Below are 19,399 nucleotides of genomic sequence, written 5' to 3'. Positions count from 1 at the left end.
CCACCAAAAGAGTGAGCATGAACAAGCAGCAGATCAGAGCTCAGCAGCAGCGCAGCCACTTCACACCAGCCTCACCTCCTGMCGTGCCTCGTCAAAGGCACCAGTCTGCTTCTGTTAATGATTAACCTTGGCAAACTGGTCTCACATGTTCACACCAAGTGTGGCTAATATTTCTTTAGTTCATCCTTATCTTTCTTTACATTGCCCAAAGTAATTTATTTTTTMAATTACAAAGGAGTCTGTGTACATCCTTTCTAATAAATATTTGCACATACATGAATTCTCTAATGTTCATGATGAGTCATGTCATATAATTATGAGCAAAATACTTAGTTTTCCTTTAAAAAAGATTCTGTTTCCCCAATTTCAAATTTAAATCTTTATAAAGCTGCCATGTCAGCACTGCTCTGCAGTTATATTCACTTCCAGTGTATTTATTTCATGGTGGTTTTTTGAATGAAGTTGAGCATGCTTACAAAATTCCTGAACTGTTACTGAAATGCACTGAGGAAAAAAAAATATTTCTCATGATGGGAAAAATGCGATCTCCAGTAAAGTATTCTAAAAATGTGGGAAGCTTAATATGGTTGCATTGAAATCTCAAATATATTACATTCTGTCGGTAAAAAGTGTTTGACGGGTGGATATCCACTAGACAACAGCAATACCAGTTGTATATGCCCTCAGGGGAATAAAAATAAGGCAGCTAACATGAAAGAAAAAAAAAAAAAAAGCTGAAATAAAATGGGATTTTTCCTAGGTTTATAAATTTTATTGCCACATGAGTGGCAATCTATATATATAAATCTATATACAGTGTACCCAGAACACAGATGAAGAGAGTTATCTGTGAGCTGAGCTACATCCTTTCCAGACAATCTTTACTACTTTAGATTTTTTTTTCTCTGTTAATTACTTTGGATTATCTGCATGAGAACTTCTACCTTTCCAGTAAAGGAAAAGTTACTGTGTATTTATAAGGGAAATTCACTTTTCCACATAGAGACATTTCTTAATGAAATGAAAAGCAAACAAGCTACTCTCTGGTGTACAGAAAACCTGGTGTGTTCAACAGAAGGATGTGAAGCTGAAGGTCAGCAGTCACAGCTGGCTGCATCATTTTGTCTCGTACTGAATGTCACCCACACAGTCACTAGTGCTCAGTGTCACACTGAGAGGTTTGGCAGGGCAGGGAGGTACTRGAGAGGTCTAAGAAAAATCGAGATAAATTAATAGAGCTGATGCCATCTGTAATCTCATCTAGTCTCTATCCTCCTCGAAGATTCAGTCTGAAAGGGTCTGTCCTTTCAAGATGGGCTACATGAAGGAGAGGCAATAACATTACCTAGAGATGTTGTTGCTGGCAACGGGGTTAGAAAGAAAGTAAAAGAAAACTCAGAGAGAGGGAGAGAATAGAAATGTAAGAGCTGAACCTCCCAGCATGACTGGAAAAATCTTCAAAGGAAAACAGGGCAAATTGGTAGCAGTATGAGCACTTTTGCCCACAGCCACAGTCAATGCCTGCTAAGTTCTTATCTGAGGACAAGTGGATTAGCATTGGCTTTTCCACAGAGAGTAGAATGCCTAGCTCCCAGTCTCCTAGTTTTAATTGCCAGCCCTTATATCCCATGAAAGCATAAATTTACCTGATTTGGGGGAAAAATTGGTAGGAACACCTCCCCCCCTTTGGAAGTCAGCCACTGTGCAGCCAAAAATGCTCCTACTGAGAGCAGGTGAAGAGGGAGAATGAGTCCCCAGTCTTTACAGGCGAAACCCCCATGGTTAGAGACAACCAGCACAATTTTCAAGCTGTTGTCTTGGCACCAAGCCCAATTCCACAGTCAGTGCTGCAGCCCTCCTGCAGGCACTCAAACCCCTCAGGAAAGTTTCACAGAAGCTGTCAGATTGTGAACATCCTCATTTGGGCATCCAAGACTACTCCACCCACGAGGGCCTTATATCAGCACCATGAACCTCCTGTGGGAGTCAARAGCTGAAATTCTGACCATATGCTGTCTTGCTCAGCACTTTAGTGTTTTCCCTAGATCCTCGTATTATTGCACTATTCATGAGACCACCGCTGGACTCATACAGTCATTTCTCACACAAACAAAACCAGCCTCTGTAAAGTAAATCCCTCTGAATACAAGTCACAGTACTTCTTTTTTTTTCAGAACAAAGATGTCTTAATAGAGATCTTCTAAAATAACAAATATTTTACAGCATCTTGTAATATTACTTTAGAACAAAAATACCAGTTTATCAGTAATACAAAGCATACAACATAATTCTTCTAAAAAAAGGAAACAGAACTGAGCCTCTTAATTGTGAAATTAACTTTTTCATTTATTAGGGTCAGTTCAATATTTGTTTCATTAATTTTAAAGTGTAGCTTATGTATAAAATAATTTTGGCTTTTGTTGTAACAAAAACAATGGACTTGTTATGCCATCAGTAATTCAGTAATATGTGCCACAAGTAATTTATAAAGTTGATTGGTTCCCACAATTAGCTTCAAACGCTATAATGCTTCAAGCTCTGGCAATAACCCCAKGTTTGCATTTGCCTGAAAAGATGAAGTTTGGTGATTACATAGTTCTTTCATCAGTAAAACTATAGCCAGCATAATCAGTGTCCAGCCCTGATGAAAGGGAGGTAAGAGCAGCCCCTGCCTCTTCAGGAAGGCTCTGCTGAGGTGGCCTAGGGCAACAGCTCCAGATAACTCTCCTGCTCTTTCATCCCGGGCAAATGGGGGCACAGTGCCTTGGCAGCAGAAGGTTTTCAGGATGTTAAAGCATGAAAAACTCACTATCAACTCACTTGTAGTCACTGAACTCAAATATTCACTGTCAACCTCAAAAGTTCAAAGTCTAATTGTAAATCACTGTTTTTATTCATTTTTTTCTTATATTTTGTATAAACTCCACATTCTATAGAAACTTTCCGATACCACACATATGTGTTGCTGAAACCCACTCATATCACAATTATTTTCTTCTTTACTGCTGCAGTATTCTTAAGAAATTCTTGGATTTTTCTACATCAAATCAGAGCTATGGAGGCGAATTGGAAAAGATAAAATTAAAAGCTTAATTATATTGTGTTTTAAAAGGAAGTAGAGAGGGCTGCCATTGCTAAAATCTCTAATGTGACCAGAGGGGCACAGGAGTAAGAGAAATTCACTTAGTAAGGTATCAGATTTACATCATGTCTGACAAGAGGACTATTGGCTTCCTTATACTTCACTCCACAGGGAAGATTCAAAACATCCAGGATAGGCTAATAACAAACTCCTACAGGGACATTCAAATTATGTATCATATTTAAGGTTTATTTCCCAGTAATGCACACAAACAATTGTATGAGAAAAGTCTGTCACAGCCATTTATCTGGAGTTCCTCTGCAATAATGCCTCATGCAGTAGGTCAGCAAAATTCAAGATGTGTTTTTGCCAAGTGATCCAATGGCTTCATGCAGAGGGCTGTGAGAGAAGGCGGCACCTTTGCTGCCCCACTGGCTGCCCTGTAATGCCCATCACATGTGGTAGAACTGTACCCTCTGTCTGTGGAGGGACATGGATATGGACCAGGGAGAGGGATGGACTTGGGGGATCCATGCACTGGGGAGTGAAAGAGAAACACTGCGGGGCTTCTGTGCACTCTCCCTTGGAGAGGAAGGAGTGAACCTTGCCCAGTCCTTGCTATCATTTTTCTTCAGAGGAGATTCAGGTCCCGGCCCCAAATGAAGGAAGCACTTTCTAGAAGTTATGATCTAGACATCTGTTTGACAGGGAAGTGCAGGATTTCAACCTTCTTTTTCACAATATTTATTACCATAAAAAGATCCTCTCCTCAACATACAGGATTTTACATCACCAGAAAAAAAATGGCCTGCAGAAAGCCCAGCTGCCCATACCAGCTTGAAGACTTTCCTTTAGGATCCAGAGGCCTCTGGGGAAATCATCTAACTTTGCAAAAAAAAGAGACCAGGACAAAAAGGGATCTGTGTTTATTCCTTCATCTTTAAGGAATCTTAGCTGAGGCTACAAAATCCTTCAGGGTGAGAGCTACTCACCTGCTCAGTGTTTTGATCACTGATTTCTTCAAGGTACTTTTTAAAAGGATTAGGTTGATAGGGCTCCTCTTTTTGCTGTGCACTCTTTCCTTTCACCAGCACAGGACGAATGACACCGGGTTTTGTCTTGACCCATGGCACATCCAGRAGAAAAGAGATGGAAGAAAAATAACAAAATACTTTACAATTTATGGAATATTTGTTAGGCAAGTCAATTCAAAACAGTGGGGCTGCACTGACGAGGTTTTAAAAAATTATAATTATGACATATTTCACCACCAAAGTTATTCAAGTGTCATGCTGCCTGGACACTTCTAATACAAATTGTGGACAAAAGTGGCAAGAGCTGCTTTTAGGCATGGAACTTCATCATTAGCATGTGTTTCTTACTGACAAAAAATARCTACTGAGTTGTCAGACAGTGGTTTGTGGGTTTTGCTGGCTGTTTTTTTCCTGGCTGTTCTGCTGCAACTTGGTAAATTCAAGTCACACTTTACACACAGCCACACATCCGTTTTCACACAGGCTCCTCAAAACAGTAACTGTGAAACAAGGAAGGACAACATGTGATGGTGTTGACTTACACCCAGGCAGAAACATGTCAGGAGAAAGTCTTTCTGGGGAATAACACCAGTGATTGCATGCTGGATTTCATAGTCACAGAGTCATAGAGTCACATAGGTAACCATCATTGAGTTCAGCCATAAACCTAATACTGCCAAGYCCACAACTAAACYWTGTCCCTAAGCACTCCRTTTACACATCTTTTAAATGCCTGCAGAATATTGTGTCCAATGAGGGGAAATTTTAAGACATAGTACCAAAAGTGGAGACATATGATCGATTTCAGGTAAATGATAGACATGTAGAATCATAGAATTGGTTATGTTGGAAAAGGCCACCAAGATCATTGTGTCCCACCATTGACCTACCACTGCCAAGTCCACCAGTAAACTACATCACTAAGAACARCATCTACAYATCTTTTAAATACTTCCAAGGATGGTGATTCAACAACTTCCMTRTGCAGTCSGAAGAAATTTTTCTTAATGTCCAATATAAACCTTCCCTGACACAGCTTGAGGCCATCTCCTCTTGTTCTATCACTACCTCACTAAAACTAAGGTGTTKGTAGAGAGTGATAAGGTCTCCCCTGAGCATCCTTTTCYCCAGGCTAAACACCCCCAGCTCCCTCAGCAGCTCCAAATAGAACTTGCTCCAGACCCTTYACCAGCTCTGCTGCCCTTCTCTGGACTCACTCCAGCCCTTCAATCTCTTTCTTGYCATGAGKGGCCCAGACCTGGACACAGCACTCGAGGTGTGGCCTCACCAGTGCYRAGTACAGGGTGACAATCACTGCCCTGGKCCTGCTGGCCAYACTACWGCTGATACAGGCCAGGATGCCACTGGCCTTGGCCACCTGGGCACACSCTGGCTCATGCTCAGCTGCTSTYRKYCAGSAYCYCMGGGTCCTTTTCCTCTGAGCAGCTCTCCGGTCACTTTGCCCCCACCCTGTAGCTCTGCATGGGGTTCTTGTGACCCAAGGGCAGGRCCCAGCACTTGGCTCTTGTTGAACCTCACACAATTGGCCKGGGCTCATCAATCCAGCCTGCCCAGATCGCTCCATAGAACCTTCCTGCCCAGGAGACAAACACTCAGTTTGCAAACTGGCTGAGGACACATTAAATTGGTTCATACAGATCATCAGTGAAGACACTAAGGGGAGCAGGATGTAGTTCCAAGCCTTGAGGAACACCCCTTGTGACCAGCCACCAGCTGGCTTTACCTCCATTCTCTCTGAGCCTGGCCACCCAGCCAGTTTTTCACTCCAACTCCCTCTGAGGTTCCCCTGGCTCAGRAAGCCCCTCCATGCACCCCACAAGAGCAGACCACTCCCTGATCATGCCAGCACCAGAGCCGCTCACCTCAGTGACAGTGACAGAATCTTTAAGAGTTCAGTTACAATTTTAGAGAATCTGATCAGCACAGATATGTGATACCCATCATTTCAGACAAATTGGATTATTTAAGCAAGAAAATATTCCTCAGTTAGCAACCAGTCAACCAAAAAAAATTTACTATTAACTTCTCAAATTTGTGATTTTTTTTTTTTAAWWYTWMMRKKRAAWYYKRMMASMYKRMYKKKGSMWWAAMYYYWAARGGRRGSYWARGGRWWAWTTWAAAWTWRRMMKKRTYMRKKRRSCMAAAAAAARGAAGGAAAAAGTATACGTACTCGAATTTCATAAGTAGTCAAGTTTTGGAAGGTCTGTGATTGAATTTAAACTTTTAAGTGAGTCATTTGTATTCTCCTCTGTTATGACTAACCCATAGAAAATGAGTGATCTTTGTCACAACTTATATAGGTAAAAACAAGACTGCTGCTGAGTTCCTTCTGTGCTTGCAGCACAGAGGGGAAGCTTGCCCAGCTGGAGCTCAGAAATAGGTGCTGTCACAGCTCCCAGTCCTCAGTATCCAGCCAGGTATAAAAATGCAGAGAAGAAACTTGATTCACTATTAGATTTATTTATAAAATAAACATGTGTACWTAATAGCACCATGCTGTCTATTTATAAGAGCAATACACTTCAGCAGTCAGTCTGAAAAAAAGAGAAGCTTACTATGAAAGCAAGCTTAAAATGATGCAGCTGAGATCACCGGATGTAGCATGCAAACTGAGCCATGGATCACCTTAAAACAAGATCTGCAGGCATCCAGCAAGGACAAGGCAAGAGCAGTGTCCATTGGAGGGGAGAGTGCAGAAGGTGCCCTGGGAAAGGACAGAACAGTGCCCAGAGTCAGAGGTGAAGGCAGCAGAGGCAGAAAGCACAATGCATCTGGGAACAGCAAGTATAACAGGGAGCAAAATATCTTCCCTTAGATTTGTGTTTTATCCCATCCCTCCTCTCCACAGATTGGGGMGCTTTCATTTGTCTCATCAAATAAGAAAATATTAAACTGAAATAAAAAAATCAGCTGTGCAGTGATACCAATTGTTTTTTTTAAGAGTAGAAACTGCCAAGCTGCATCAAAAATGTTTTCATTACAAAGATCAACTTAGTGAAAAGATGCAGTGCTCATTTAATGAATTTATAATCCATAGTTCATGACTATATATTTGTAGAATTCACYGAGAAAAACCTTATTTTTCTATCAACTTTTCCAAAAAGCATCTRTCAAAAATCTGGCTTTCAACAGAARKGTAAATATAAAATTAAAAAGAAAGGTACAGTTGTTATCCAGTCATCATTATGCAGACAAAGGACCTATGGCCTTCTAGCACTCCTCCACACCACGTAACCATGCAATTAAAAGCCATCTGCAGTACCTGAAACCAGCTACTCTCCTTTTGTAAGAAACTTCTTCCAAAAGTATGTTGTAGAAATGCTTTTAAGGAAGAATTTTCTAAACAACATTTTGCACTCAAGTGCTGACTGAGTCATACATTTATGTCTGACTCTGCTAACAGAGCAACACATATCAGCCAGCAACAGAATTCTAAACAYTGTATTAGCACCCTGACAAGCTACATAAGATCTCTGATTCAAAACTAAGAAGTTGAAATCTTTCTTTGATGGCAGATGTCACAGCTGACATGCTGACAAGCAAGCTAAAACTAAGTTTTGCCAAGGAAACTTCATCTTCCCACAACAACATCAAAAAATGGTAAAGGCCGTTACGGTAGCACTGGGCTGCCATCATATGTGTACAGAACTTTCAGCAAATTTCACAGGGTCAAGGCACAAATTCCAGAGCCAATCCTTAATCAGCGATACTCATTCAATGCCAGGGTATTCTCTGGTGTGGTTTTGGTCCGGACCAGCAAGTGCACCATTAGAAATAAGCTACAGGGTGGGCTAGGGTACTTCTGTATAGGCAGTAGGGACATGGCCAACCTCTTTCAGGAACAGAAGGTATTTTGCATGAAAATGCATCAAAATTTGTATGATATCTGTCTGAAGAATCAGAAGGTGGAACACTGGCAGATGCATGGGCATGTTCATCTGTAATTTTCTCCCGTTATTATGATACTGGTCACCCCTGAGATCTTGCTCAAACTGGTGGGTCAGGCCCCAGYTGCAACCCCATTTCATCAGTGACAGAACAAGGGGGATTTGCTTGAAACTGAAAGAGGGTRGSTATAGTTTAGCTATTAGGRAGAAATTGTTTACTGTGAGAGTGGTGAGGCACTGGAACAGTTTGTCCAGAGAAGTTGTGGATGCCCCAGCCCTTTGTCAGGTTGGATGGAGCTCTGAGCAACCTGGTCTAGTGAAAGGTGTCCYKGTCCACAGCAGCAGGGTTGGAATTAGTCACAAACAGGGCTCCTCAGAGATCAGAACAGGAATCTGGGCTTTGAATTATGGATGCAGATCAGCTAGAAAAGAGTGTCTGGTAAGGTCMCAGAGTTTGCTGGTAATACTGATTAGGAGAGTAAAAACAAAATATCAGCGCAACGAGTTACAGAGAAATCTTACAACGCTGAGTGAATGAATGAYAAAAGGCAGGGGAAACATTACTGAATACAGCACTGGTACATTTCACAGTGAAAAACTAAATTAATCCTAAATTTGCTGATGCTCATGCACCAATGAACTCATTCGCTCAGAAAATAGCTCTCACTACTCAGGAAATATAACTTGGCTTTTTTTGTATACAGTCCTGTGCAAACATTGGCTTATTGCTCAACACAAGTAAGAACTAAAGAAACTACTATAAATCATTAAGAAAGGAATAGAAACCACAATAAAAGACCTTTTAACATCCTTGTGCAAATAGAAAGTATCTGGAGCTATACAAGAGCAGTTTATGGTTTTAGTCTCCCAACCTCAAAAACAAAAACCTGAAATCAATACAGAAAAGGGCAAGAAGGACCATCAGTGATRTGGAACAGTATCCGTATTTCTCAGAGTGACCAAACAATTTTTAATTTTCTACATGAAACAGAGGTGAGTAGAAGTATATTATTGTTAATGCCCAGAAAATAATTGATGTTATTAACAAAGTGAAGGAAGAAAACTTATTTGCTGTTTCAGAACAGGAACTGAGGTCAAGTCACAGGTTTAAAACAAAGAAATAAAATGCTGTTTTGCACCATGAATAATCAAAAAGTAAAGCCTATTGCTAGAGAATGTTTGGTCCCTATGAGACCAAAATGTAACAAAATTCAAAAAGTTACTGGCAAAAAATAATGAAAGAAGGCATAGTCAAAGAATTCTAGGTAGAAGAGATTGATTCAGGAAGTCCCTAAGATTTCACTAATTGAAATACAATGGGAAAAAATTTCACCCACATCTCCTTTTATCCCTAAGCATTCATTAGAAGTCACTGTCACTTGGGCAGGCTCCATGACTTCTCTTCTGATTCTTCTTCAGAAAGTTTGGCTCCACCAAGATGAAACTGTGATCAGAGCTAAAATGAACATCTGATATATAATCTCCCTTTCTTATTTGATCTTACCCTTGCTTTTTACTAGTTAAAGCAGCTTTGATGTAAAACAGAGTTAACAAAATAGAATCTTGTTKCATTTAAACGAATTAGTAAAAGTAGAATATTAAAAGCATCCAAGAACCTGCAGCAGACTCTGCTGCTATCATACACCTCAAGATTCAATAGGATTGTAGCTTGTCATTTGGCCCATGTCAGGATTTACAGCTACTTAAAACAGGTGTGTATTCAGCACAGAAAAAAGAAATAGCTCTGTAGAAGCAATGCAGCTTTGTAAAAAGATGTTGACTGCAGTTTTTTCAAAGAACTAAGAAAGCAAATAATAATAAGATTTTGTGCTTGTGCAGATTTTGACAGTGTAACACAGCTGTGCTATACATACCAGCTGACTCTCAGCAACAATAGGCACCGATTTGTAAAGGTTGGCCTGCAAAAAAGATGAATATATACAGTATTATATGCAATATCTTTGAGATTATAATGATGACGGAGAAAAATCCAGGTACAGCACTAGGCTTAGCTTAGTTACAGAAGCTTTTCCCACTGATGCAGTTATATGACACAATATAAAATATTCTCGTTTCCAGTTTATTTCAAGATATAATCAAACATAAATGCTTGTTGTTAAGATTTTAGGGATTCTTTTTTTCAAAGTTCAACAAAATTTCCTTTCTCATTGTGATCTAATCTTTAATTTTTAATCCTTATTTTTTCTGAGCCTTCTACTGTTTGTTAATTTGCGGCATCAATGCTATTAATGTTATCAGTAGTATTGGAAGGTTGGTCCAACCTTCTCAACATTTTCTAACTTTACAGTAGGAGGACCAGAACAATCCTACTTAAGCATACATGTCAGTAACATGTCAGTAACATTCATTTTTTCCTATCTASAAAATTCCTATCTAGAGAGTCATATAATTATTAAAAATCAGTAGTATCATCCCTAAAGCAAACAGAGATTTATTATTAAATAGTGAATGTGATCATATTGAAGACTATAAAAGTTTTAAAATATGTTAAATTTCAACTGTAGTATTTAGTTGTCAGCTGGTATAAACTGAAGTTAGTTTTCATACTTTSTATACACTYCGTTGTTATTTGTAAAATCATTTAMATCTTTAAAASGTTCTGAAGYACATGAGAAAACAAAAGTTAGCTGAGGCCAAGGCAAATCTATAACATTTTAATTGTTAAATGGCAGGCCATTTCCACACAATTGTAAAATCTACTACTCTATATAACCTACCTAGCAATATTATCATGTGCAGATACATATGTCTTTATATATGGTGGTTATAAATAATACTTTAGTATTACTCATAAGCAAATGTAAGCTCCTCTTTTAATCAAAAATGCCCTCAAAGCAACATTTTGACAAGCATCTCAATGTTAAATATCATAAATACAAAAAAAATTCTATTTCTAAATTGACATTTTAATTCCTTCTAGTAAAATTAATTCAGTTGCAAAACAAAAAAATGGCAGAGTGCAGAGGAGCCTGGACCCACCAAGTTTAGGCAGTCCCAGCAGCACAGCCTGGGCACCCCAATCTGTCTCCTGACACACAAAAAATTCAACACACTTGTACAATTTATAGGAATGGCTAGCCTACCAATAAGGCTCTATGTTATWCCCAAACATATTTTTAAACATTTATTTGTTTTATTTATCTAGAAAGTTCTGGTGGAGACTGAAAAGAGGCTGTTCGTAAGGTTGGTTTTCCATGCCAGAAAAGAGAAATTGACTGTATTCCTAGGCATCCTTAAACTGAAGGCCTGAATTTATAATATATGTCAGCCCCAGTTTTGGGAGCTGGAGATCTGCACTGGAGTGTTATTAAACACACTCTGTTCTCAAAGACTACCTATGAAGTACACTGTTTTATTTCATTAAAAAGCTCTCCTCTGATATTCTTCCTAATTAGTATGAGCCAGCACAATCTGTCAAGTGAAAATCACAGTATGCAATAAAATATGCATACTGCCACATTCAGGAAGCAAAATTGAATTGATCAGTCAAGAATTGTGCTGGCATGAAACTGGGAGACCTCTATTGCTTTGCCAGCACTGCTTTGATTTGAAGTTCAGTAGAAATGCTGAATGATGAACAGTAAGCTGAGATTTCTCACCACATGACTAGAGGAGTTGCAAGTAAAATATGGAACCTGCAGTAGCTGTGTATGCYAGAGAGAATTAAAATGTTAATTGAGTTTAATATTGCAATAATTGAGAAAATTACTCAATATAGATATTTTTGTCATATATTGGAACATGTATGTATGTGACAAAACATTCTCTATTCATCTAAACTATGGGTTTTCAGCCAGCTCTGTACCTTGGAGAGAAAAGTTTGGATCAACCCCAAATTCTGATGGAGAAGCAAGAACTAAAGGACTTCCACCAAAGCACGTCCCCTAGGGTTCCGGCTGAGCCCAAARAAATGCACCCTTCAGCACCCAAAAGAGTCTGTTTACCCAACAGCTGAGCTCTTACCCTGTGCTTGAAACAACAACAGAGTGTGTGAGGAAATTAATTTTAACATCATATTCATACAGGTAAAATTATCAACACAGAACTGAAGACTCTCCAGCCATGATGGATTTACTACAGTGGGAAAATGCCTCAAGTCTCAAATGGCAGCACTGTGATATATTTGCTTCTCTATGTTAGTCAACACCTGCTTTCACAAGTAGATGCTTGTCCAGACTCACACAGTATTGTCTAAGAGCAGACAAAATAAGCACTTCTGCATAAAAAATATGGAGTAATTGTAAAAGTACTTACATATCTGGTTTCACGCCCWGCTGCTCTCTGAAGTGTTGTTGACGTCTTGTGAAAAAATAAATAGACATATAATCAATATATTGAGTTACTCTGAACAGTAACTCCAAGAGATTTTCAACATTCTGAGAAGTTATTAATTGCTCAACTTCAGAAAAACTGATGTTTTCCAGAAAGATTCACACCATACATGAGACTAAGGCATATTTAAGTTTTGCTTGTATGTTTATTGTAGAAAAAACTGCTTCATTTTACTGCTCAGAAACATTGATCCTGGTCTTTTAGGATAGCATTTAATATGAGAACTCTCATAACAAAATGCCTACTTAGCCATAGGTGTGGTTGCCACATGAAATTTAAGTTACATTTGCTCACAAAATAACCTGAAATGCTCCCTCTCCATGCTCTTATTTGCAAGAACATGCTTTCATTTGACTAATTCCATAGTAATTCTAAGGCATTTACGTATCAACTCTTTTTCATGTCTATGACCTCCTTTAACACCCTGTTAAGCACTTTTTTATCTCATTCTGAGATCCTCACCACCTTTAGCTTGGTCCCTATGCTACATCTTGTGAARCTCACCTTTTTCCCCTTTAATTTGATTTCATGACTGCTAAAAGATGCTTTCTATTCTTAATTGCCCAAGGAAATAGCTTTTKGATACTATAGCTCAGTGTTGTAGCAGAACTCCAGATTCTTCAAGCACTGAAAAACACTCTCCATGACAGTATCTGCCTGTCCTTCAGCTGCTACCACATTTCTTTCAGCCTCTTGAAGTCCAATTCACCACTGCGTGCTGACTGACAGAAGTAATTTGAAAAAAAGATAATTAAACTTGAATTGTATATTCAATAGAGCCACTCAGAAATGCTGGACCTGTGCCCTATGTTTGCATGGTGGACTGGACACTCAGCAGGCTATTTCTAATGGATTAACTTTTTGATGTGTTCATCTGCCAGAAATTCCTTTCCTCCCATTTTTAGTTGGATTTCTGCCATTTTCACTTTCCTGTAGCTACCATGATAAATTTAAATTTACCTGGAGCAAACTGAATGCAGTACCTTTTTCCCTTGGTTAGCCATCCTTCTGAACCCAGAAGACACTCAATCAATATAACTTAATGAAACCAGAAGTTTAGACCCTGGCTCTCACTACCTATTTCTTATTTAACCAGGAGAAAGAGATGCAGACATCCTCCTTCTGGGAGTGGTGAGACTTAAAATGAAATCAGAACTTCAGAGCAAGTCTATTTATTAATTTAAKTATCCCATTATTTGAAAATAAATAATGAACTTAAAAAAAAAAAACTATTCTGAAAGATGCCTTCTGTCACTGAAGCTAGAARCATTGGTTGCTTTTTTGCAAGGGCACACTGATAGGATGAAATCTGGGAGAAGGCCACAGATCTTGCCACAGGGCAGGCAAGGTATATGAGATTTTTATCCTCTTTCTCTTTCATAATACATCTCCTGACTTCAGGAAAGCATCCTGCAGCAAAGACTGCACTGACTCCAGGGCTACAGGTCTGTCCTTCCATGCTTTTTTAACCACCAAACTCCTCTAATGCTGCATTTCTCAGCTGCAGCTTTTTGTTGCCATTGGTTTTACTGTTGGGACAGTCTCTACTGCCTACAGATTTTCCCTGCCTTGATATCTACCTGAAAAGAACTCCTGGTGTGGAGGTGGGCTTGTTCACCTACCTTGCCAATATCTGTCTCCGTGCTCATCTGCAGAAAACTTGGAGAAGACTCACATCGGCGCTGGAAAATTATTTTCAACAGAGAATGGACTTATTAATGGCAAGAGACAAAAGGAAAGGAAGAGACTAAGTCCATTCCACAAACTGATGGTTACCATAGTCAGTGGGTCCTGCAGGACTTGGTCAATGACAGCACACAGCTCTTCTGTTTGTTGTCTGAGTTGGGCAGGRGAGCACATCTGAAAAGGGAGAATGGATCACTCAGTAAACTTTTCTTTTTGCTTTCAAATATAGATCTGAACGATAAATAACAGCACTACCTCTGAATGAGTGTCCAAAGCAGTGCCTTCAGTCACGCTAGGAGGCTTGGCTGGCTCTTCTAATGCCTGCAATTCAAGAGGTATTGATGTGATACCGAGTTGAAAATTTTAAAAACCAAGCAAACATACATTTTTTCCAATATTTACTTTTACCATGGAAAGATGGACAAAAAAAAGAAATTACAGGCCAAATAATGTTCTTCAGGTTACCAACACCTGACGCAGAATGTGGATAGAGGTTTGCRGAGAATGGAGTATGCAAGCAGGGGGAATGGTTTGGAAATCAGAAACTACCAGTTTAAATTGTCTCTTCAACAATATCCCCTCCTTCACAGWAAATGTGACACGGAGAGTGTGTACTGTGTGTGCCACAGGGGCGTTGGGAGCTCCTGCTGYATGCCAGCAGAGATAAAGCAGCTGAGAGCAGGCGGACAGGGCAGGGACCCAAACACACAGGAAGCCATTTCTTTTCCTTTGGTAGATGTTTTCTGTAAAAAGTGTCTCCTGTTTAGAGAGGATGTCGATTCCACCTTTTAACAACAATAGTGTTTGACATTCATGGGTTTTAGCCTGAAATAGAAATGCATGGAGCAAAATATGTTCTATATTATATCTGTGATAAGCAGGTATGCARTCTTTCCAAAACAAAATACAAGCTTCTTGTGTTTGGATATATCTCTCACTTTCTTATGCCAGTACTTGGAACAGGTTTGAGAACAGTGGAAATCAGTTTGCTGATCCCTTCATTTCATAAGGGTCACAAAACACCCTCAAAAGCCAAAATCCTCTGCTCAGTTCCCTTTTCATCTTCATCCAGAATCTGTGAAGCACACTCTCCCTGCCATCACCCAGTTTTGCTTTGAAGTGATTTTCAAATAGAYACCATGCTGAGACCAAAAATTACCCTGGAAGCCTGCTGATGTGTGAAGCTGGACTACAGGGAAGGGAACTGCAGGGTTTGTGGAGTTTTTTGTTTAACACATTATGCTTTTGTAAGGTTTCACTTCATCAGTTATTAAGAAAAAAAAAAGTATAAGAGAAAAAAATAGCATTCCAGTAAAGCCCTTTTTCATACATGTGGGATTCTGTGGGAATGGACTAGTCCCAGTGAGGAAGATATGAGGGCTGCCAAATACAAAAGACATTTGTGGAGTTGTGAGGGAAGTGTGAGAATCTTTTCAAAAATAAAAAAGAAAATAAGCATACTTATTTTTGAGTTTTTCTTTTCTGAGTACATTTGATTTCTTTWCTTGTCCAGTTACTGGCAGCATATATCTGTATACACCTAAATGAAAATTTACTTTTAATATTATTTATCATTATTCTAATACTATGCACAAATTATCTTGCACAAAAGTGCATTTATGGAACACCATGTCTTCTATTAAAATAAAAGTCGTTGCTTTCCAAACATTTCTTCCTTCCTCTCCTTCTCTTGACTTTAGAGTAGTTGTAGTTCAAAAGGTAAAAAAAGTAAAAGTGATTCACTGTGATATACAGAAATTAATGTAATCTTATCCCAAGACAGACCATGAAAATAAATATTTTCTCATCTCTGCTGTTTCCCAGCTGAAGTTCCTAAAATACCAACAGASAGTCCTGTCAAAGAGGAGGGCTCCACTAAGTTGAGCTCAGCACTGCACTCAAGCACAGTGGCCCTGGTTCGACTCCACTCAAGATCACATCCTTCTGGTAAACTTGAAATGAAGCAATAAAATTTAGTAGAAGAGTCATTTCAGTGTCTATTAGGGTCAGGATTGACACAGCAGCCTGTTGTAGAGGGGCGATGAGTCTGAATGTGAGTTTGGAAAACGTTTAATCAATCAAGGGTTTGGAATGGGGAAACACCTGAGCTTTTCAAAACCCCCAAGAAACCAGTAACACAATAAACATAATAAAGGAATTGTTAAGAAAAAACCTACATGTTTCTGTTTCACATTCACTTCACCAGAATAGTGGATGAACACAATCAAGGGTAAGAAACAACCACCCTGAAGATTTGGGGGAATCTTTCTAGAGGAATTACAGCTACATCCAAAAGTCTGTATTCAGAACCAAGACTCTGGCTAACTTAAGAAGCAAACATCTATCTGTTTCAGTAGAAATGAAGAATATCTTTCCATTTTGGAGCCTTCAGTAACTAAGGAATTCAGGTGAATTCCTTACACGCCAAGGTCTGTGTCCTCCACAATCCCTCTGAGATACAACCATCATGCAGGAGCMGAGCTAGAAAAAACTGTAGTGCTCTCCCTTTCTGAACGTTTGGAAAAGAAAATTTTAATCTTCAAACCGATTAATCAAATTTCTTTAATTCTTTTTTCTTTTTCTTTTTTTTTCTTATTTGAATAGCTGAGTCCTCCAAAGAAAGAGAAGAAACAGGGARCTATACTTCCTATAGATATTCCTATCACCTCTACAAAGTTAAATGGTTCTGTTTAAGCTGTTAGCTGCTCAAAACACATCTCAAGTTTTTTTTCCAGCATGCCTTCTTTTCTTCATGTTTCCACAGAGAAAATATTTGAGATAAAAATATACAACTGTTTTGGTTTTTTTTTTCAAAATTACTGGTATTATCATGCAAAAATGTTATGATTAATTTAAAGCAGTACTGCTATCACATACTGCTGATTAGCATTATCAACAGTATTCAAGATTCACTTCCTATGCTGATGGTCTGACAATATTAAAAGTGGAACATTCTTATTTAGACATTCAAATTTTTGATTATRTATGAAACAACTCTGATACCACAATTTAAAAGAGGATTGTAATTTAGATAATGAAAATGTAAAGTAATTTAACTGAAATAACCAGTTGCTGAATCRCTAATTCTTTTTCCTTGAAAAGGGCAGCTTTGAGTGTGTGATGCATATATGCCATTGACAACACGGATGACTACAACCTTCCCCTCCTCTTTCTTCCTTTTTTGATTGCTAAAACTGTATCAGAGCTGAAAGGATATTGGTAAATTACCCAAACACAATCTCCAGTATTTTGTTAGAAAAATGAAAGGTCTTGGCAACATTTAGGAAATTTAGAACATTATTTCATTCACCATCACATCAATAGAAAGAGAAAAAATGAATTTTGTGACCTAGCTCTGACATARATTTATTCTTACTGTATTGTGAAAATCCTGGACTGAGCATATTTTTCCCATCACTATTTTTTCCTAAACTCTCAGCACATGCAAAAAAATCCCACTTTATAATGGAACTTCACATAACATTAATTCCTTTAACTTACTTCTTGAAAATTCTGGAGGATTTTACTGAAAATTTCACTCAAATTATACTGACTATTTTCTATCTTATAAAATAATTAATACTGAAAACTGCAAGGCCTGTGAAAAAAAAGAGGGAGCTCCTACATTGGCACATTTGATTACTATTACAGACAAAAAAGGTCTTTTGTTTAGTCCTACAACTACACAAATTATTGCCTTTCTTTCTTAACTCAAATTTTCGTCTCTAGCCTTGAGAAACACTTGGATGTGAACACATAATGTGGATGCAAGAAATTCACCAGATAAGTGCTCACCAGAAATATTTGGGGAAAATTAAAATCTATTTTTATCAAAATATTCCCAAAAAAAGTCTTGTCAGAACTGCTTTCCAGGTCCAGAAAGTTCTGACAAGCTTGACAATAGCCAATCGTCCAGCAKTTAGGTCAGTCATCTGAGAGTGGGAAAAATTGGCTTCCACCTTCCTGCTGTGTGATTTCAAGGAGTGACCTGGATCTGCATTTGCTGTGATCAGTTCCCATAGCAATAGATTTTTGATAATACAGTAAGTAGGACTTTCCTAAAGGCAAGAATTTAAAGCTGGGTCTTCAATGTAGCTGAACACTGCCATATTTCCTCAGTTGCATTGCTCCCTTTTCATTAAAAAAAAAAATTAAACCAAAAAAAAAAAAAAAAAAAAAAAAAAAAAAAAAAAAAAACAAAAAACAATCAAACCCAAAACCCAGTATAACCTCTTTTTCCTTCTGCGTGCAGAGGAAAATACCTTTTTCTTTTCTTTTTTTTCTTCCACAAGGAGAATATGCTGCACTGCCCATCATCTGTTTTGTAGATGATGGGAAGTAATAACCAGGTCTTTGGARTTTTCCCAGAAGTATAGCAAAATATGGAAAGATTTGTTTTACTTTTTCTACACTGATTTAGAACTGAAATTATTGTTGTCTGATTGGAACAAGTTGATAAACACAATCCAGATGAGTCAACARTTGCAACTCTTCTATCTGTAGATATTTATACCTGGTGTTTTTCAGAGGACTTGGTAAGTGTGAGGTCWCAGCTGTGTAGCAGGTGTGTTTAATGACAGATTCCATCATCCTGGGCTGTAAAATGTAGATATACCTATCTTAATGCCAACCCCAGATCAAGCTGAGAATAACTGCAGCACCAAGTCTGTATGGCTGTTTCCTTCCCATCAAAATGAAGCCCAGATAAGGGAAATTCACTCCAATCAGCATGTACAGAGGATGTGTAGCTGAACAAATACAGCAAACCCAGACTCCCCTGCATAGACCAAAGACCACTGAATTGCTCAGAGAAGACTTTTTTTGGCTCATAAATCCAAAGCCTAAAACAGTTTTTTGTTACATCTCAAATTTTACATAATCCTTAAGATGAAGTTGGAGTGTTTTAAGGGACTGCTTTCAAGGCCCAAGAAAGAAAGAGGAGCTAGGGTGTTCCTACATTGGCACGTTTGGTTATTATTACAAACAAGCTCTTTTATTGCTCTACAACTGCAAAATGATTGCCTTTCTTCCTTAACATGAGGCATATAAAGTTATGAATTTTTCTGTAGATCCTGGAAATAAATACTTCATCTATCTGTTTTGACTGAAAGACATTGTAGTGGATATTTGATAAATACACCCTCTAAATAGTAGACACATTACTTTTTAAATAGTATTGAATTAGGAATGGAATTTTGAATTAGATTGTGATCACATCYATAAAATTGTAGAACCTACACAAGAGTGAGTGTCTGCAGAGGAGGGATTCACCATCTCAACATTAATAAGGCCAGAAGGAATAACAGTGCTCACCTCATCTGACTTCTTTAAACCCC

General features: G+C 38.4%; 1 protein-coding gene across 1 annotated transcript in view; it reads right to left on the bottom strand.

The window, feature by feature from the left end:
• MLIP (muscular LMNA interacting protein) overlaps positions 1–19,399 on the bottom strand; it is a 62,028-nt gene that overhangs the window by 21,666 nt on the left and 20,963 nt on the right. Inside the window, exons 6-11 of the mRNA XM_057372187.1 lie at positions 14,319–14,384; positions 14,154–14,237; positions 14,000–14,059; positions 12,300–12,344; positions 9,899–9,943; positions 4,075–4,200 (exon numbers count right to left, since the gene is read on the bottom strand). Coding sequence (XP_057228170.1) covers positions 4,075–4,200; positions 9,899–9,943; positions 12,300–12,344; positions 14,000–14,059; positions 14,154–14,237; positions 14,319–14,384 — 426 coding nt within the window. The remainder of the gene's footprint in view (positions 1–4,074; positions 4,201–9,898; positions 9,944–12,299; positions 12,345–13,999; positions 14,060–14,153; positions 14,238–14,318; positions 14,385–19,399) is intronic.

This window comes from Malurus melanocephalus, unplaced genomic scaffold (assembly GCF_030028575.1).
Source record: "Malurus melanocephalus ecotype Western Australia unplaced genomic scaffold, MMel_1.1 scaffold_166, whole genome shotgun sequence".
Taxonomy (NCBI): domain Eukaryota; kingdom Metazoa; phylum Chordata; class Aves; order Passeriformes; family Maluridae; genus Malurus; species Malurus melanocephalus.
This window is presented reverse-complemented; position numbering and strand designations above follow the sequence as displayed.